Genomic DNA, 22,157 nt, shown 5'->3' on the forward strand with positions numbered 1-22,157 from the left:
TTAAGTACTACAACATCAATTTTTAGATTTCATGACAGTGCCAATTTAACTCTGTGATGATATACTGTATATAATGACTGATCTGAGGGACAGAGCAATAAAAGGTTGATATAAATGAATGGCATTTTTCTAAATATGTTCACATTGATTTAATGCTTTGTACCTGCAACTTTTGTTCGGATTTGCATGTTCTCCTGCAAAGCTGCAAGAGGTTCAAGGTATTCTGGAGCTTTTCCCGCAATCACTTCCTGTAGCTTGGCATCCACTTGACTCAACCGTTCTTTGTAAAGTCTACAAGTGAGAAATAGGACAGAAGATCTGATTATGAATGAAAAATTTGGTGCAGCTATAATGGCTGAATGCAGAGGACAGATTATGGGGATAGACAACACCTCTAAATACTCAATTTAAAAGGGATAGTCCAATGGAAAAAAGATTTTTGATTTTTTTTTTTTTTTTTTTGCTTGTTTTTTAATCAACTGGTGCCAGAAAGTTACAGATTTGTAAATTACTTCTATTAAAAAAAATCTTAATCCTTCCAGTACTTTTTAGGGGCTGTATACTACAGAGGAAATGCTTTTCTTTTTGGATTTCTCTGATGTCACGACCACAGTGCTCTCTGCTGACCCCTGCTGTCCATAGCAGGAGAAAATCCCCAAAGCAAACATATGCTGCTCTGGACAGTTCCTAAAATGGACAGCAGAGGTCAGCAGAGAGCACTGTGGTTGTGACATCAGAGAAATGCAAAAAGAAAAGCATTTCCTCTGTAGTTTACAGCGCCTAAAAAGTACAGGAAGGATTAAGAATTTTTTTTTTTTTTAATAGAAGTAATTTACAAATCTGTTTAACTTTCTGGCACCAGTTGATTTAAAAAAATAAATAAATAAAAAAGTTTTCCACAGGAGTACCCCTTTTAATTTTCTGTATTGATATTTATTGTATTTAGTCATTGGTATGTTAACATTGTGGTTCCAGGTCCAGAGTAACCAGTGTGTGGGAAGAGGTTTTCTCGAGTACAATACGAACTAGGAAAGATATATTTTTCTTCACAACTTATGTGCGGTGGACATGTGCAATATTACAGCGGTTTCACGCCAATCTGGGCGCTTCTTCTGACTTTGTAGTCAAGAAAAGCGCCTAGTGTTGCGAAACAGATGTAACATTGCATCTGTAGCCATCTGTCTAGCATCCACTGCACGTGAGTTGTTTATGCACGGAAAATAAAAAAAATTCCTACAGACTGGTCAGAAGAACAATGAGTACTTCACTTTAATCTTTTCAAGTTTATCCTTTGGATATAACCCCATGTTGCCCAACTGAATTTATAGGGAGTACAGAAAGGACACTTTTTTTTTTACTTTTTATTGACGTAATTTTACACATTACAAGAAAAGGCAACATAAAAGAGAAACAGAACAAAACACAGACAGCAATTCATAAATCAAGTTAAAAAGGTCACATAAGCACTTACAAGTGATGCGCACAAGTTATTTTTTTATTTTTTTTTTAATGATAAGGAGGCCTTCCATTTTTGTCCTCATTAAATTGTTTTATGTTGTTTAAATATCTAGGGGTTTATAGGTTATCCATTTAGACCATACGTATGAAAATCATTACAGGGTATTAGTCATTGAGGCTATGGTGCGCTCCATCAAGCAAACCTGATGCATCAAACTCAATATACAGCTCAGATTAGGGACATCGGAGCTTTTCCATTTATCAGCAATTTTATTTTTTGCGATAGTTACTGCTAATTGAGGATCTTGAATGTCTAAAGGCAGTAGTGATCCTCTAACTGTTGGGAGATTCCATGGCCGTAATGTTGCGGCAATTGTGTGGTATGTTATTTTGGGGGCAGATAGGCACATTCTTGATGACCACAATATTTCCCTTAATGAGCCTTCAGGAACTAAGCAAGATTCAATTTCAACCCATTGTTTGTGTTATTGCTCCACCAGGGTCACAAAGTAGTATTTCTGTAGATCCGGGCACCCCATCCCTCCCTCATCTATTGGGAGATACAATAGCTCTACTCTCTTTATGGTTTTGTCACACCATCTGCATAATTAGCCTTTGTAATGACTGTATTTTGCTTTTGGGCACTGGTATTGGCAAGTTCCAAAAATTGTAAAGTATTTTAGGTAGCAATACCATCTTGACTGCGGCTATTCTTCCCATCCATTATAGTAGTAGAGAGAAAATGTGTGTGTGTATGTATAAAATATATTATAATAAAAAAAAAAATTATATTATTCATACCATACCTATATTAATTATTCATACCATACCTATATATATATATATATATATATATATACACACACACACATATACATATACATATACACACACACACATACATATTTTTTTTTTCCATAAAATGTTGCAGTATCTTGTAATAACTTTTTTATTGGACTAACAGCATTTTGTAGAGACAAGCTTTCGGGATTCCTCCCTTTATCAAGTGCTTTGGACTTGATAAAGGGAGGAATCCCGAAAGAGTCTCTACAAAATGCTGTTAGTCCAATAAAAAAGTTATTACAAGATACTTCAACATTTTATGATTTGCATCACTGGAACACACAACACACCTATATTTTAGGAGGGGACGTAAGAATGATACCTAGATAAGTTACCGGTCCTGTGGCCCACTGATATGGATAAAGTATCTGTAATTTTTTTTTCTATATCCAAGATGTTTGATTTAAGTGCATTGATCTGGTAATAACTTATAGTTCCAAATTTCTCTATTATAGCAGAGACTCCTGCTAATGACTTTTCTGGGATTGTAAGGCACAGAATAACTTAGTCTGCGAACAGACCAGAATAATGTAATCTGTGAACAGCCCGATTCGATGTTCTCTTTTACCTATCTTTACACCAGATATGTCCATTGAGCTCCGTATATTGTGAGCCAGGGGTTCCATTAATAGGGCAAATATTTACATTACATTAGGAATACTGAACTGTCTGGACATTACCCCCGAGGTATATACACATGCAGAAAGCTTATATACAAGGCCATTATTGCTGATTCAAACGTTCCCTGAAGCCCAAATTTCTCTAGTACTTGGGCAAGATATCCCCAGTGAACCCTATCAAACGCCTTCTCTGCGTCCAGTGTGAGGAGCACAGAGGGCGTCCCTTGTTTTTCTAGCAATGAAATGATGTCCACTATTCGTCAGGTACCATCTGTTGCCTGACGAACTTCTATGAATCCAACCTGCTCATTGGATATCAGGGTGGGTAAAATGTGTTTTAATCTATGAGCTAGTACCATTGCGTAGAGTTTTAAGTCTGTTCAGTAGGGCAATTGGCCTAAAATTACAGGGTGTGTCTGGGGTCTTCCCTGGTTTTGGCAATGTTCTTACTAGTGCTTATTTCCAGGGAAAAGAAACTTGTGACATAACAGCGTTGAATAATCTTGTCAATAGGGTACCAGAAGGGAGCCATGGGTCTTATAATATTCGTTTGATAGCCCGTCTGGACCTGGGGATTAGTGTTCTAGGATCTTAATGGCTTGCTGAACTTCTGCTTTAGTAATTGGGGCTGATAGGTCTTCGTGTTGCCGAGGGGAAATGAGGATTACATTATATATTATATAATATTATAAACACACACATAATATTATATATATATATATATATATATATATATATATATATATATATATATATATATATATATACATACATACATACAAAAAAAAGTTGATGTGACAGATGAGGTGGGTTGGACCGTTTCATTGTCATCTTTTAGGTTGTACAATGTGCTACAATAGTCTGCTAATATGTTGGATATGCCCTTTGGGTCTAGAATTTTTATATTTCGCTTATTATAGATTTAGGCAATGCGTGATTTTCTCTGGTTTGTCCTTAGCTGGTGCGCCAATAGGGTTCCTGTTCTATTCCCTTGCCAATAGGGTGATAACCTTAAACGGCAGACTGCCAAGTCATGTTTATGAGGTTGTAACGAGTGTAATTTATCTGTAAGTTCTGAGAAGTCTCTAGCGCTTTATGGATCGTATGCTTGTTTACTAAAGGGGTTATCCCGGAAAAAAAAAAAAAAGAAAAAAAAAAATTATATATCAACTGGCTGCAGAAAGTTAAACAGATTTGTAAATTACTTCTATTAAAAAATCTTAATCCTTTCAGTACTTTTTAGCTGCTGAAGTTGAGTTGTTCTTGTTTTAAGTGCTCTCTGATGACGCGTGTCTCATAGCAAACCTCTTCCATTCTGTGCAGTTCCCGAGACAAGCAGAGATGTCAGCAGAGAGCACTATGGCCAGACAGAAAAGAACAACTCAACTTCAGCAGCTGATAATTATTGGAAGGAATAAGATTTTTTTAATAGAAGTAATTTACAAATCTGTTTAACTTTCTGGAGCCAGTTGATATATTAAAAAAAGTTTTTTCCTGGAATACCCCTTTAAGGTAGTAATTCTGCTAACTGTTGTGGTATGTCTACTAGGGCAAGTTTTGATTGCTTTTTAAAATGTTTAAAATACGCTTGTTTTATGAAATGGACCCTAATAGTGGCAATATGAGCGCATCACATTACTAAGTCTGATACCGCTCCATTGTCGTTATCAGAGAAGTAATTCACGATTATTTCTGTCATAGCAGGGAGGTAATTTGGGTGGTTTAGGATATGGGTATTCAGGTGCCATACTGTCTCATATGGAGTAGGAGTTATGTCCTACAAGTGAGAAATACAAGGCTGTGATGTGACCATGAAATTCCTATGGTAGATGTCTCCAAATTGACCCTCTCCATTATAAATCAATCAATTATAGAGAACATTTGATGTCTAGGTGAGTAGAATGAAGTCTTTCTCCCCCGGTGCTGGACTCGCCAGGGGTCTACTAGTTGATTGTGACCAATTGTCTTAGCACAGGGGGTGGGTTCAGGCTTAGTTATTTTTGTAGTGGAGTCCATAGATGGCCAAACTGACATATTATAATCTCCTACCATTATTAATACACCCTGCTTTGCCTCTTGTATCATTTTTAGGAGTTTAAGAAATCTATGCTGTTTATCATTTGTACTGTAAAGTGACACTAAGGTGTATTGGATGTTTAGTGTACACACTAAATTTACATATGTCTAGATCATTGTAATTTGCTGTTGTATAGTTACGGACACTGAATCTATAATAAAAATAGTGACCCCTCTTTTCCACGTGGCATGAGATCACAAGGGGCGTGGCCGTGATGTCACAACCCTTGATGCCCACACCCAGCATTCTAAAGGAACGCCGGGTACTTCAGAGATCTCGGGGGTCCAAGCTGTGGGACCCCCCCATGATCAGACATCTCCCCTATCCTCTGGATAGGGGAGAAGATGTCTAGGGGCAGAGTACCCATTTAAACAAAACAAAAAAGCCCTGTACAAGGTATTTGTAATGTATTTTTAGTCAATAAAGTCCTATATGTTCTGGGATTGTTCTAACACAGAAATTTCTAAACTGTGGATCACTAGATGTCGCAGAACTACAACTCCCAGCATGCCCAGACATTTGCAGTTTTGCAACAGCTGGAGGTCCACAGTTTGGAGAGCTAGGGTCTATAACAACCTCATCATATACACTGACTATCCTCCTGTATTGAGAAAAGGCCCTATTACATGGGCCGATTATCAGGCAAACAAGTGCATAAAGAAAGACTCCTTCCTGATGTAAAAAAAAATAAAAAAAAATAATCAAATAAAGGGCCTGTGATCGGCATAGTTCTGATTGGCTGATCTCATTCTTATAATGGTTATCAGCTGTTCATCGCCTCGTGCATGTGGGTGATGTGTGGCCGACAACGATGAAGTTAAAGGATTGCATAAACGATACAGCAATGCCTGGGGTTGCCCCCACCTGCGACTGTTTTCTTAAACAAGTGCGATGTTGTGCAAAATGGCCTCAAGACAAATGTTTGCATCAATGCGGCTGTTCTTTCCCGTTTTTGTCATTTTAGTAATACAGTACAGTATCTCTAACGAAAGTTGAAAAAAAAAAAAGGGGGGGTGTGGTTTACAAATTATGCAATAGTTAACTCAAAATTGTACCCTCTAAAACAGTGGTCTTCAAACTGTGGCCCTCCAGATGTTGCAAAACTACAATTCCCAGCATGCCCGGACAGCCTTTGGCTGTCCGGGCATGCTGGGAGTTGTAGTTTTGCAACATCTGGAGGGCCACAGTTTGAAGATCGCTGCTATAAAATATAACATTTATTAGATCTCAATTAAAATCAAGAGTAACCAGCAAGGCATAACATATCATGAGGAGTGTGATTATACACTATAGAGGTAAAATAAAAAAATAAAAACATATGTTGGGTCCTATAGATGAAAGAACAGGCGAGTATAATTTTGATGTTTTATAGATATCAACTCACGTTTCTGCAGGAGTGACGGACAAGTGTCTCCCTCTTTGTTGATGTATGGAGCTGAGGTGGGGGATAAATAGTGGGGATAAATGAATAGTATAACGTTATGTTGATTCTATCCCTCACATCTCCTGTAGCAAAACCTAACCCTACCTAACAGTGGAGGAGCGCGCCCCCCCCCCCCCCCCCCCCCCCCACTTCAAAACGACGGCTGTCCACTCCCTGAACTCATATGACCCTAAAAAAGGTGTACACAGACCCTCATGATGATGCATCATCATACCTCATTACTAATATTGTATGCATATATCAGATAACAAATACAGTGACCCCCTGACCTACGATGGCCCCGACATATGATAATTTCAACATGCGATGGCCTCTCAGAGGCAGCATCAATATATGATGCTTTTGTATGTCGGGGCCATCGCATAAACGGCTATTCGGCAGCGCAGACTGCTTCAGCTGCCACCGGATAGCCGTTTAAGGTGCCCCATGTGGTCCGCTGATGATCACTTACCTGTCCCTATTGCTCCGGACCGTCCTCTTCGGGATCCCCTGCATCGCCGTCGCTCTCCGTCGTCATCACGTCGCCGCGCACGCCGTCCCGTCATCCAATAGGAGCGGCGTGATGACTGCGATAAGGAACGATGATCCCGGGCAGCGGAGACACCCCGGGGAAGCTGCGACAGCGACATCCAGGGCAGTGGTGACGGTCCGGAGCGGCGGGCACAGGTGAGTATAACTTCCTATATTTAACATTGCACGGATCCCTCAACATACGATGGTTTCAACAAACGATGGTTCATTTGGTACGGATTACCATCGTATGTTGAGGGACCACTGAGACAAAAATTCAATATATACTCCTATATCCTCATGTCAGAAATATACAATGTATACATGAGGTTTACAAACTCTCTAATCTCACCAGTGAGTGCACATTAGATACCAAAAGCATAGATAGTCCTTAATGCAAGTGAATTCCAAAAGAGAGTGTGTGTAATTATATATATATATATATATATATATATATATATATATATATATATATATATATATATATATATATATATATATAATGTAAAAAGAGATGCACAGTCTCATAACCTCATATAATGCATATGAAGTTCACAATACCTCTAAGCGTTTCCCCCCAGATTTAGATGGTTACTGGGGTTCCTCAGGAGCTTTTGTGAAGTCATAGCCCATAGAAACGAACCTACACATGGAGGTGGACATCAAACGTTACATGATCCATCTCGTTGTTCCACAGCACCCATGTGTAGGGGTACATGTGATTGTGTATTTTTTTTTAAATTGCCATTTTCTGACATTTGTAACTTTTTTTCCCCCCGGATACCAGAGTGGATGAGGGCTCTTTTGCATGCATTTGATACACATGTACCCCTACACATGGGAGCTGTGGAACAACGAGATGTATCATGTAACGTTTGAGGTCCACCTCCATGTGTAGGTTTGTTTCTATGGGCTATGACGGTGATCCCCAAACGGTGGCCCTCCAGATGTTGCAAAACTACAAGTCCCAGCATGCCTGGACAGCCGTTGGCTGTCCAGGCATGCTGGGAGTTGTAGTTTTGCAACATCTGGAGGGCCACAGTTAGAGGACCACTGGGCTATGACTTCACAAGACCTCCTGAGGAACCTCGGTAACCATCTAAATCTAGGTGTGGGGGGGGGGGGGGGGGGGGGGAACGGGTAGAGGTATTGTGATGCTCGAACACTGAGTTAACTGTTGCATAGTTTCTAACCTGCCCCCCCCCCCACACAGTTTTCTCATCTATAGGACCCAACATATGGTTTTTGTTATTTTGCCTCTATAGTGTATATCACGTGTCGCATGATAGGTTATGCCTTGCTGGTTGCTCTTGATTTTAATTGAGCTCTAATAAAATGTTATATTTTAGAGGGTACAATTTTCTGAGTTAACTAATACAGAACAGTAGTAACAGGTCAGAACCAAACGCAAGTAACAACCGATGACAATGTATAGATAGGAATTACTAGTTTAGTAGGAATTAATTATTTTCTTGAGTACCGTCCGCTCCATCATCTTATTTACACACAATCTCATTTTCTGATCATCAGCTGTGAAGCTTGGCTGTACGGTAATAAACCACTTACTGATCTTTCAGATCTGTAAACTGCTTTTCGAGGTTTGACATCTCGTCGAGGCACTCCATCCGCCGCCGCTCACAGTCCTCATCATCCATCTCTGCAAAAATGCCAAAAAGACACCCCATGAGTTTGTTTTTTTTCCTTATGTATCATGGATGCTTTAACAAACAAAAATTCAAGTAGTAGAAAATTGAAAATTCGCAGCCTGTAGTATGTGTCCACCCCCAACAGACGCTTGAGCTGTCCCCATGCTGTGCTTCTAATAGTCAGCACAGTGTATGATCTCAAACTAGAATACATGAAACTTAATCAGACCCCCCCCCCCCCCCCATAGACTTTGCAAATTTAGCCGAGAGCTGCAAAAGAATTACACAAACCATCAGCCTCTGCTCTTGTTTTCTGTGTAAGCTGCATGAGGAGCTGCCTTCAGCGAGCTGGGCAGTTCACATGGTCAGGGAGGCAGTGAATATAGATGAAGGACGGGAGTGCGCCTCAGCCAATCAGGGACACACACACACTGCAGCTCTTGGCTGTCTAAGCTGAGGAGAAGGTAGTGTGAGGTTACAAAGTTACATGTGGGGCCCAAACTGGCGCCCGACAGTCATTATGCATGATAAGAACTACTGGACTTCCTGCCTGGAGGAAAAGCTGAGAGAAACATGGTATGTGCTCAGCAAAGATTACACTTGTACATAATAAAAGTAATATAGCTTTAACATGGGCAGCTATATAAAAGGTAATTTCATTTGGCTGGAGTCCCCTTTAAAAGGGAACCAATATCAGATTTTAGCCTATATAACACTTGGCAAAGGATATGAACTTATAAGATGCTCCCCGCATCGCCCTTAAAGGGGTACTCCGCCCCTAGCATCTTATCCCCTATCCAAAGGATAGGGGATAAGATGTCAGATCGCAGGGGTCCAGCCGCTGGGGACCCCCGGGATCTCCGCTGCAGCACCCAGCTATCATTACTACACAGAGAAAACTTGCTCTGTGCGTAATGACCGTCGATACAGGGGCAGGAACATCCTGACGTCACGGCCCACTCCATTAATGCAAGTCTATGGGAGGGTGAGTTATGGCCACCATGACCCCTCCCATAGACTTGTATTGAGGGGGCGGGCCGTGACGTCACGATGCTCCGGCCCCTGTATCGCCAGTCATTATGCACAGAGCGAATTTGCTCTGTGCAGTATTGATAGCGGGGTGCTGCAGCAGTGATACCGGGGGTCCCCAGCGGTTGGACCCCAGCGATCTGACATCTTATCCCCTATCCTTTGGATAGGGTAAAAAGATGCTAGGAGCGGAGTACCCCTTTAAAAAATCCCCTGGGCAGGGAGCTCCTCTCACCTTATCCCGTGTCTTCGGCTGGCAGAGACACCCCCCTCCTCTTGATTGATGGCCCATGTCATCGTTCTGCTCACTGAACAGATGGAGCAGAGTCAATCAAGCGGAGGGGGCGTCACTGCCGGCCAAAGGCACGGGACTAGGTTCGAGGAGCTACCGCCCAGGGGACTACTTAAAAGGAGTACTCCAGAATAGGAAAATTGTACTCCATACTGCCAGCAGTAAAAATAAAAAATAACATATAAAGAGGTACATACCTTCCTTCGCTCCCCCTGTGCCTCCGGTAACCCGCTCCGGTCTCTGCCGCAATCCTCTTCCTGGTTGCCGAGTCATACCGCATTCAGCCAATCACCAGCCGCAGCCAAGTCCCGACTCGGCCGGCGATAGGCTGAGCGGCAGTGTGGCGTTTTCCTTCCTGGCACCTGCCAAGTCAGGACTTCGCTGCGGCCGGTGAGTGCGGTATGACTCGCCGACCACCAGCAACCAGGAAGAGTATCGCGGCAGAGACCGGAGTGGGTTATCGGAGGAGCAAAGGAAGGTATGTACCTGTATTTTTTTACTGCTGGCAGTATGGAGTACAATTTTCCTATTCTGGGAGTACTCCTTTAAGGGTGCGACGGGGAGCATCTTATAAATTCATATCCTCACCATCCCTGGGAGCAGGAGCGTCCCCCGGGATGGGGAGGATAAAGATTTTACCCTATATAACACTTATATCCTATCCTGCAGCGTTCGTGCATTCCCACCTCTCCCATAAAGCGGAATGGAGGGGGCCTGGTCCGTCAGCCTTAGTGAGTTTGACGAAACACGAGTATTAGCTGCGCAGAGCCGTAGCAATGCCGGGTCCCCATCCTGGAGATCGTGGGGGGGGTCTCAGTGGTCAACCTCCGCCGACCAGACACTTATCCTGTGGATAGGGGATAAGTGTTCTATGGCTGCAGTCCTCCTTAAAATATTTTGTTGCACAAGCTTTGAAAGCAGTCACTATAATCCAGCAATTTCTGTAAGTCTCAGTGAGAATTCCGCACTTGTCCCCAGGTATCTTAGCCCACTCCATTTGCAGTAATGCATTTAAGAACTGCGCCTTTTTAAATTTAGGTGCACATTTTCGCACAATGCATAATATTTTGTCATAAGTCTACATAATTTGCTGGTTTAGAAGTCAACAGTATGTCAGACTAATGTCTGATTTGTCATACAACGTGCACCTTTTTGATAAATTTGGCATGAGAACCCAAATAAAAAAAAAAAATCTATTAAAAAAAGTAACTTTACCTATAACATTGATACATTTTATCCATTGAGGAAAAACAATGGAAATTGACAAAAATAGTACAGCGCAAAAGTAGCAGGGACTTTACCGAATGCAAGAAACCAGCGAGCCAGCCCTTTACTGCCCTAGACCACCAGGAATCCTTATATAACCATCCAGCTACTAGCCACCCCACTAGCCAACCAGGGAGCATTTACATGTCTTCTTAGACACCACTGTAAGCTTTGACAGCGGCGATCTAAAGGGAAAATAGCCAGCCGCAGCGATCGCCACATGCCGGCTATTGCCGAGCAGGGCTTGAGTCCTGAAAAATCCACCTTCCCGGCGCCCAGAACTGCATGTCCTGGCCATCAGTCGATATAACTTCCACATCCATGAGGCACCAACCCCCTTACTATCCTAGACCCCCATGGACCCCGGCATCAACCTCCTTACTGCCCTAGACCCCCATGGACCCTGGCATCAACCTCCTTACTGCCCTAGGCCACCAGGGATAAAGGCACCAACCCACTCACTGCCCTAGACCCACAAGGATCCTTACATTAACCCCAGGGCTCAAGTCCTGCAGGAACTCATGGGAACGGAGTTCCTGTACTTTTTCCACAGCAGGAACGCAGTTCCCATTAGTAGGAGTCCTGCAGGACCAGCCCTTAAAGGGGTACTCTGCCCCTAGACATTTTATCCCCTATCCAAAGAATAGGGAATAAGATGTCTGATCCCGGGGGTCCTGCTGCTGGAGCCCCAAGCGATCTCGGCGGCACCCCAGATATCGGGTGCACGGAGCAAACTTCGCTCCATGCTGGATGACTGGTGATGCAGGGCGGAGGCTCGTGACGTCACACGCCCCCTCCCATAGACTTGCGTTGAGGGGCCGTGATCGTGATGTCATGAGCCTCCGGCTCTGCACCCAACGCTCTAAACGAACGCCGGGAGCAGAAGGGAGAAGATGGGGGTCCCCAGCGGCAGGACCCCGGGATCAGACATCTTATCCCCTATCTTTTGGATAGAGGATAAGAGGTCTAGTACCACTTTAAATGGAAACCTTGGGTGAGTTCCCACACTTTTTTCCCCAGGACTTGACCTCTGATTAACCCCTTCACTAGCTCACATTCATTCAGGCATCAACGCCCTCACTGCTCTAGACCACCAGGGACCCTGGTATCATTCCCCTCACTGTTCTAGATGTGCAGGGATCCTGGAAACAACTCGCTCAATGCTCTAGACCAGTGACGGCGAACCTGTGGCACGCCGAGCCCCCCTCTGTGGGCACGCGGCCACAGGCCCCCGTCACATTCCGGACATCCGGAAAGGTCATTTCAGGACACAAGGATGTCCCGTTTACCTCTCTGCGGTCCCTCGTTAGCTTTAAAAACGCAGGGACGTCACTGATGTCCCGTGCACGTAGAGCAGAGCGGAGCATCGGGGAGGACCGAGGATGACGCGCGCATGGTAAGTGACCAGCGGGACATCATCTTCGGTGTTCCAACACAGACATACAGCCTCCAGCCATACACTGTGGGGGAGCTATACTGCCAACCCCCTAATGTGGGGGAGCTATACTGCCAACCCCCTAATGTGGGGGAGCTATACTGCCAACCCCCTAATGTGGGGGAGCTATACTGCCAACCCTAATGTGGGGGAGCTATACTGCCAACCCTAATGTGGGGGAGCTATACTGCCAAGTTAATTTGTATTGTGATTTAATTGCTGTGCTGGCACTTTGAGGGGAAAAAAAGTTGGCGTGCATTATGGTTCGGGCACTTGGGCTCAAAAAGGTTCACCATCACTGCTCTAGACCATCAAGGATCCAGGCATAACCCCCTCACTGCCTGAAACCACCAGGGACCATTACATTTACCCCATTACTACTGATCAGGAACAGAAGCAGTGATGCGATGCCAAGACTCTACATCAGTGTCTTCCGTCTAATGTGCCTCCAGCTGTTGCAAAACTACAACTACCTGCATGCCTGGACACCCTTGGACTGGGAGTTGTAGTCTTGAGACAGGGGGGGGTCAGGAAACACTACTATACATCATGGGGTCTGTTAATAGAGGAGACAACAGGACCGCTCTATAATACACGCAGGCCTTCATAGAACACTGCTCTAATATCTGTCACCCTCCAGCTGGGGTAAAACTACATCCCCCATCATGCACCGCTCTCCACCCCCAGGAGCCGCACAGCATTATATTACCGGAGGTGTCCCCCTCCTCGCTGCCGCTGGAGCTGTCCGTGTCCTCGTCCTCCGAGCTGCTGCCCTCATTCTCCGGGTAGTCCACCTCCATGTCATTGTGGTTACTCTCCTTCTTCTCTCGCGAATGCACCGGCATTTCCACCCAGTCACTACCCGTTCGCTAGCGCATCAGATTTCCCTCCCTCCGGTTCTCACCCTAACCTGCTACCTCTAAGTGTCCGCCCATGTTATCATCGTTCTAGCAATCCGATTGGCTGCTGACCCGCCCCTTCTATCCCTGATTGGATGCAGCTTTTCTTTCTTCCCAGCACTGTCCTCGGCTTGGTTGGGAGCGCAAGGCGGGTCATGGAGTTCGCAGTGCACACTGGGATTTGTGGTTTCATTTATTGTCAGCTCTCGTTGTATATCCCAGAAATTCATTGAGAATGGAACTACAAGTTCCATGTGGCGCCGGGAAACAGCGTGGCTGCGGGGAGGTTTATAAACAGACAGGGCGGCAGGCCGAAGCAATCAAATACTGATGTTTTAAGAAGACGGGTTCTGGGGGATTTATAGGCTCTGGTTATAGAATTTGTGTATGCAAGTGTTTCCCAACCAGGGGGCCTCCAGATGGTGCAAAACTACAACTCCCAGCTAGCCCGGGCACGCTGGGAGTTGTAGTTTTGCACCAGCTGGAGGCCCTCTGGTTGGGGAACACTGGGGTATGCGGTGGGGGCTCCTCCTGAAATATGCAGAGGTTGCATCAAATGTCTAAGGCTGTGTTCACACTGCGTTATTGTCTGTGTTTCAATTACAATACGTTTAAAATTATTGCAAAAAAAAACGTAGTCATCTACGCAATTCTGTACATAGAAAAAAAATATGTTTATGTTACGGTCCATTTTCCTTTTTATAATGTAAGTCAATGGGAAGCTGATGATACTGTATGGCAGTGGTCTCCAACCTGCGGACCTCCAGATGTTGCAAAACTACAACTCCCAGCATGCCCGGACAGCCAACGGCTGTCCGGGCATGCTGGGAGTTGTAGTTTTGCAACATCTGGAGGTCCACAGCTTGAAGACCACTGCTGTATGGTATGCGTTTTCAGCATCCGGTAATATATACAGGGTTTTTTGTTTTTGTTTTTTACAGTACTAAGTAGTGACATATATATATATATATATATACACAAAAACGTATAGCAGCACTACTTGAAATTCACCAAAAAGCAGTGGTACCAGCGTTCCAAACACTAATAGTTTAAAGCGTACGCGTCAGATCCAACAAAAAAAACATTTTTTTAATATATCACTCAGTACCTATTCCTGACCATGTATATCTAATTTTTACGTGTCTAGCACCTTTATTTTTTTTTTTTATAACACTTTTAATTTAGCTCACTAGTCTGAATTCCTCTCAAAGGGAGGGGGCGTGGCCTCACGGTGCAGGTCTCCGCCCCCTCCCTCAGTATGCTCTCTGCTCACATCTCCACTAGCATTAGCAAAACTACAACTCCCATCTTGTCCTCACTGACAGTAGCGGGACACAAGCTGACAGTGGGAGGATTTTTCCTCCAGCTCTGAGTCCAGCGCTCACAGCTGTCAATCAAGGAAGTGTGTCCATGACATAGGTGATGACGCATGGACACAGCAGACTAGTATGTGTCCAAGCAGGCGGGGGGGGGGGGGGGGGCAGTTGTTTGACTGGCTGGTCAGTATGAAATACTGAAAATATTCTAATGAAAGCAATTACAAAACCTATTGGTTAGACATGCTTTACAACATATCAAAAGTTTTTGTATCTGACAGTGACCATTTAGACCGCAATGCAGCACTCCAGAAATGTGAGGGGAAAAAAACAAGTGGATTTATTTAGCCCATGTCAGCAGCAGCGTTTCAATTCATCAGTAGAATCTTTTTCAAGCAGTTCCTGCTTGAAAAAGATTCTACTGATGAATTGAAATGTTGCTGCTGACATGGGCTAAATAAAACCAAATGTTTTTTTTTTCTCACATTTCTGGAGTGCTGCGTTGCTGTTTAAACTATATATATATATATATATACACATATACACACACACGCTAGAAGAGTACCCGGCGTTGCCCGGTTTTTCCTTCGTAATCCTTGTTGGGGAGGAAAATAAACAAAGGAGGAAGCTTTTGACTTCATATCCCATCTTCACATATTGTTATCATATCCCAACATCATATCCCGTCCTCCTATCTCGGCCTCATATCCCATCCTCATATCCCGTCCTCATATCCCGACCTCCTATCCCGACCTCCTATCTCATCCTCCTATCGCGACCTCCTATCTTATGCTCCTATCCCGTCCTCCTATCCCGACCTCTTATCCCATCCTCCTATCCTGACCTCTTATCCCATCCTCCTATCCCGACCTCCTATCTTGACCTCATATCCCATCCTTCTATCCCGACCTCCTATCCCGTCCTCCTGTCCCGTCCTCCTATCTCGACCTCCTATCTTGACCTCCTATCCCGACCTCCTATCCCGACCTCCTATCCCGACCTCCTATCCCGACCTGTAATATGTTTACCAGGTATTGAAATATCTCCAGCCGTACGGAAGTTATATGGGAACATACATTTCCCTTTGATTTGCATGGGACTTTAAACGAAAACCCCGACCCTCAAAAATGGGGGTAGTTAAGGGTTAAATTAACTATCCGATAATTTAAGTGGACATATAAGTAACATGTGACCAAGTATTATCGAAATATCTCCAGCCATTTGGAAGTTATGCAGTAACATATATTTCCCATAGACTTGTATAGGACTTTAAACAAAAACCCTGCCCCTGGCAAATGGGGGTGAGTAAGGGTTAAATCACCTATCCTATGTTTGTTGTTGACATATAAGTAACATGTGTGCCAAGTTTCATGTTAATATCTTTAGCCGTTTGGACGTGATGCTGGAACACACACACATACACATACATACATACACACACACACTGAGTTATATATATATATATATATTGGAATCTGTAGGAAGTCCACAGTGTAGATTTCTCTGCTGTGGATATAACATCTGCATTGTGGAAAGTAAAGGGTGCATTTGCATAACACATAGAAGCTGAGGCCTGAGAAATACAACATTGTCTTCAATAAAAATCGTCCCCAGAGATACATGCATTACCGGTGTCTTTTCCATGCCTTTTTGATTTTGTTTGCATTTGTTGACATGTATTTGATGTGTTGTTTTATTTTATCCTACCCAATACAATATGCTTGGAATACACATCAAAGAAGGGAAATACAATGTTTGCTTTACATCAGCAAAGTAAAAATAGCCATTGTATGAAGTACGACATCTATTTCCCATTGACGTGGTTTGTGGAATATTTTGTATATTTGGGTGTGGAATACACCTTTATTTAAAAGGAATGTATTGCCTACATTTTGTTTTACTGATTGGCTCCGGCTACTGAACCATCTTATTTTTCTCTAATCAGTTTCTTTTTTCTAATTGTAATTTTTTATAAAGTTTTTTTTTGAATATTATTATGGGGGAGGCTATCATGCCTGAGCTGTTTATAAAGGGGTACTCCAATGTCCCAGTATCCAAAACATTTTGTTCTGATCTCAGGGCGTGGACATGCGGGGGTAGTGATGTCACGGCCACGCCCCTCGTGACATCACACTATGGGAGGGGGTGTGGATTAGTGGCCAGAGTAAAAGTTGCAATATTTAATAGTATAGATAGGAAAATGGAAAGTTTAGGAAAAAATAAAAAAACATTAAAAAGTCTAGAAAATATATTTAAAGTGTACCTGTCATTAGCAAATACTTTTTATGTAATGTAGATAATACTATTATATGTATATTTGTAATATACATTGATTTAAAAAATGTGTATATTTTTGGGTGGAAAAATACTGTCTCTGCAGCTATTGCCTGTGTGTCTCTATGAGGAGTCCAAATACAGGAAGGGAGGGCAGGACAAGCAGGGCTCTGTGCAGACTCCTGGCTTGTCAATCATCCTGATGTGTGAGCTGGGGCCTGTCATAGAGCCTCACTGCACTGCTTGTCCTCAGTGTACAGAGCCCTACTTGTCCTCAGTGCACAGAGCCCTGCTTGTCCTCAGTGCACAGAGCCCTGCTTGTCCTCAGTGCACAGAGCCCTGCTTGTTCTCAGTGTACGGAGCCCTGCTTGTCCTCAGTGTACGGAGCCCTGCTTGTCCTCAGTGTACAGAGCCCTGCTTGTCCTCAGTGTACGGAGCCCTGCTTGTCCTCAGTGTACGGAGCCCTGCTTGTCCTCAGTGTACGGAGCCCTGCTTGTCCTCAGTGTACGGAGCCCTGCTTGTCCTCAGTGTACGGAGCCCTGCTTGTCCTCAGTGTACAGAGCCCTGCTTGTCCTCAGTGTACGGAGCCCTGCTTGTCCTCAGTGTACGGAGCCCTGCTTGTCCTCAGTGTACACAGCTCTGCTTGTCCTCAGTGTACAGAGCCCTGCATGTCCTCAGTGTACAGAGCCCTGCTTGTGCTCAGTGTACAGAGCCCTGCTTGTGCTCAGTGTACAGAGCCCTGCTTGTGCTCAGTGTACAGAGCCCTGCTTGTCCTCAGTGTACAGAGCCCTGCTTGTCCTCAGTGTACAGATCCCTGCTTGTCCTCAGTGTACAGAGCCCTGCTTTTCCTCAGTGTACAGAGCCCTGCTTGTCCTCAGTGTACAGAGCCCTGCTTGTCCTCAGTGTACAGAGCCCTGCTTGTCCTCAGTGTACAGAGCCCTGCTTGTCCTTCAGTCTGCTTCCAAGACTAGAGATCGGAACAGAACCTTCCTGTTTAGCCAATCACTGGCCACAGTGGTGTCCTATCTTATCAAGTGATTGGCTGAGCAGGAAGGTCCTGTTCTGATCTCCAGTCTCAGAAGCAGGCAGCAGAGACAAGCATCGGGTAAATTGTAATGAGCCAAGCAGGAGCTGCTAAGGAACCGGGGGTAGGTAAGTATCACTTTTTGTTCTTTTTTTTCCCATCAGCCCAACAATATAATAATCATTTTGGAACAAAGGCCAAGATACCCCTTTACATACAGGTCATCTAACTGGTGTGTCGCCCCAGGAATTGAGTCTATAATATAGACACATACATGCATCCGTATAACAGTGATCTGAATCCACCTTAGGCTGGGTTCACACTACGTTTTTCCCCATACGGGAACGCATACGGCAGGGGGGAGCTAAAACCTTGCGCTCCCGTATGCCTTTGTATGCGCTCCCGTATGTCATTCATTTCAATGAGCCGGCCGGAGTGAAACGTTCGGTCCGGTCGGCTCATTTTTGCGCCGTGTACGCTTTTACGACCGGACCTCAAACCGTGGTCGACCACAGTTTTAGGTCCGGTTGTAAAAGCGCATACGGCGCAAAAATGAGCCGACCGGACCGAACGTTTCACTCCGGCCGGCTCATTGAAATGAATGACATACGGGAGCGCATACGAAGGCATACGGGAGCGCAAAGTTTTAGCTCCCCCCTGCCGTATGCGCTCCCGTATGGGGAAAAACGTAGTGTGAACCCAGCCTTAGAGGGTTCTCTAAGTGTTTGATAACTTATCCCCTATCCACAAGATTTAAATTACTAGTTCCCCAGGATGACCCCAGTCCATTCGTTCTGTAAGGCAAGGATGACACAGTGTGTTGTATTTGCTTTTTTTTTTGCTTATTGCTACATTTTTGCATAATTATTGGCAGCATATTCTAAGGCTATGTTCACACCACACCTGTGGACATTCTGCAGACTGCAGGTGCCGGCATAATATGCCAGCGCTAGGACCGCAAGGGAATACGCTGTCTCATAGACGGCTATGCATTCCATGCAGAGTGTGCAGAAAGAATAGGCAGGTTTATTCTTTAGGCGGACACCAGAATCATAATTTCCGGAACAGATGTTTCTGCAATGTGCACAGTGCAGCAGAATTCCAGAAATCAAATACAATGGGACTCTGCTGCTGCAGAATCTCTGTGCGGAATCCATATTGGAATTCTTCACGGAAATTCTGACAATCCTTAGTATAGGAAGAAGCAGAGTTCTGCATGGTACAGGTGATGCACTACAAAAAATTTCCCCAGTTAAAACAGCTCTGCAAACAGCTGCATCGTAGAACCACAGTTATTTGTAGGTTCACACTACCGAATCTCTGGGCCATTTTCAAGTGGATTTTCCGTTCATGAATTCCTCTTCACAAATTCTGAAGTGTGAATTTGTGAACGGAAACCCATTCACTATACAGTACACTTTAGTAAGCGGAATTTCTGCCTGCAATTTCAAAGCGGAATTGCAGGCAGAAATTCTGTAGTGTGAACCTAGCCTAACACTTGCACTTTTTTTGTTTTTAAATGCGTTTTATTCTGTTTCAAAATGCATATATATACGGTGTTAACTTAACTTTAGGACTGAACGTATCAGTGGCTCCAGCTATGGCAGGAACAGCTCACCCATGCATTGCAAGGAAGTCCATGAATAGAATAATAGGTGGTTGCTGGCCACAACTTCCCTTGGCAATAAGGGTCCATGTGTACACGGTTATAAAAAAAACATGGGTATAAACCGCTTAAGAGAAACAGCCTACTATGCTACAGGGGCTGTAAAGTTAGTGTAGTTCATAATATAGTGTCTGTTCCTGTGTGTGACGGTTTTCTCACAATTCTTCTGTGATTTTCACCTCACTATTTATTTTTACCAGCATACAAAATGACTGTTGTCTCAGATTTTTCCCAGGTTGCAATGCAGCCGAGACCTGACTCACTAGTCAGCTGATGACAGGGAGCCTGTCTGCTTCAATGGGTGGAGCGATCGCTTGGTGGGAGAGAGATCAATCTGCAACTAATGCAACAGCTGGAGGCACCCTGATTGAAAAGCACAGGTCTGCAGCTCATTCATGTTTCAATGGGTGGGGTGGCTGATGTGTGGGAGGAAAATAGAATTGTGGGATTTGTAGTAAAAAAAAAAAAGAAAAATTAAACAGGAAAAACTAGTTCACAAAAAGCTAGCCACAGTGTTATGGTAATCGTACAACATAGCCATTTAGCCCCAAGACAAGCGCAGATCCTTCCTGAGCATGTCCATTACTGTCTGCCAGGTATGTACTAAAATCACCTTATGGTGGGTAACCCTTTAAGCTTCCAAAAGTAACATGTCATTTCTTTTTCCAGTGCTGATTTTCTGTGTTATTTTGAGCATTTCCCATTAAAGTGAATTGGACCTGGAAACCGTTTTTTAAGCTTTTCTGTTTTTTTTGCCCTTGAGAACAAACCCTAACAGCTTATCCCTGGGGGAGGGGGTCACAAGCTGGACCCATGACAATGAATTAAAGGGGTTATCAAGGAATAGAAAAACAGAGCTAATTTCTTTAAAACAGCTCCACGTCTATTCCCAGGTTGGGTGCGGTATAACAACTTGGTTCCATTCACTTCATTGGAACTGAGCTGCAGAACCACACCCAACCTGGAGACAGAAGGGGAGCGGTTTTTAATAAAAATGAGCTCTGTTTCTCTATTCCTGGATAACCCCCTTAAAGGACATCTGCAGCGTGATTAACACTTATCCCCTATCCACAGGATAGGGAATAAGTGTTTGATCGCGGGGGGGGCGACCGCTGGGACCCCCTGTGATCTCCTGTATGGGGCCGCGGCTGTCCCGTGCAGGGGGGGTGCCGGCTGCAGCATGACATTGCGGCCGGCACGCCTCCTCCATACATCTCTATGGGAGAGGCGGGGAGGCAGCGTTCGTGCCTCCCCGCATCCCCCATAGAACTGTATGGGGACGGGGAGGAGACGGGGCATCACCGTTGACCTCTAGGTCGACGCTATGCGCCTTAGCGCTCACCATGAGTGCTTATGGTGGTGCCCCATTAGGGAGATCGCGGGGGGTCCCAGTGGTCGGACCCCCCGCAATCAAACACTTATCCCCTATCCTGTGGATAGGGGATAAGTGTCATACCGCTGGAGTTGTCCTTTAATTGCTGATCTTTAGAGGTGGAGGAGGGGAAGGAGAAACCCAGAGTGAATATTTTGCATGCAGCAGTGCCTGCCAATATCAATCGGTGCTAGGAGAGCTTGGACATGTTCCCTCACCATTGACGGCTATGCCTTTCCAAGGGTATTACGCTGTGTTAATAAACATTTTCATTCTTTCTGTGAAGTCCAGAACTTTTTTTTTTAAAACACCTGGTGCCAGAAAGTTAAACAGATTTGTAAATTACTTCTATTAAAAAAATCTTAATCCTTCCTGTACTTATTAGCTGCTGAATACTACAGTGGAAATTCTTTTCTGTTTGAAACACAGAGCTGTCTGCTGACATCTCTGTCCATTTTAGGAACTGTCCAGAGTAAAAGGAAATCCCCATAGCAAACATATGCTGCTCTGGGCAGTTCCTAAAATGGACAGAGATGTCAGCAGAGAGCACTATGCTCATGATGTCAGCAGAGAGCTCTGTGTTTCAAAAAGAAAAGAATTTCCGCTGTAGTATTCAGCAGCTAATAAGTACAGGAAGAATTAAGATTTTTTAATAGAAGTAATTTACAAATCTGTTTAACTTTCTGGCACCAGTTGATTAAAAAAAAAAAAAAAAAGTTTTTCACCGGAGTACCCCTTTAAATAAATCAAGCCGTGTTTTGGAACAAATTATATGTTTTTCTACTCCTGAATACCACTTTAACACATGTTTTATGAATGCAATGTAAATTTGGTCACATAACACTGAGTCTTCAATAGAATGGTAGACGTCTTATATTTATGCCCTCATTTCTTTTTAGACATCACAGTTCTGACAGGCGTTCACCTGTATAAATATACTTTCGCCACTAGATGGCAGACGTGAGCGGGGAATTGCTCGGCGCTCG

General features: G+C 44.0%; 1 protein-coding gene across 1 annotated transcript in view; it reads right to left on the reverse strand.

Moving 5' to 3' along the window:
* BRMS1L (BRMS1 like transcriptional repressor) overlaps positions 1-13,553 on the reverse strand; it is a 37,873-nt gene extending 24,320 nt beyond the window's left edge. The window contains exons 1-3 of the mRNA XM_056545040.1: positions 13,330-13,553; positions 8,519-8,609; positions 151-291 (exon numbers count right to left, since the gene is read on the reverse strand). Of these exons, the coding sequence (XP_056401015.1) occupies positions 151-291; positions 8,519-8,609; positions 13,330-13,465 (368 nt within the window). The 5' untranslated portion in view covers positions 13,466-13,553. The remainder of the gene's footprint in view (positions 1-150; positions 292-8,518; positions 8,610-13,329) is intronic.
* Positions 13,554-22,157: the final 8,604 nt, after the last annotated feature.

Source organism: Hyla sarda, chromosome 11, assembly GCF_029499605.1.
Source record: "Hyla sarda isolate aHylSar1 chromosome 11, aHylSar1.hap1, whole genome shotgun sequence".
In the NCBI taxonomy this organism is placed as follows: domain Eukaryota; kingdom Metazoa; phylum Chordata; class Amphibia; order Anura; family Hylidae; genus Hyla; species Hyla sarda.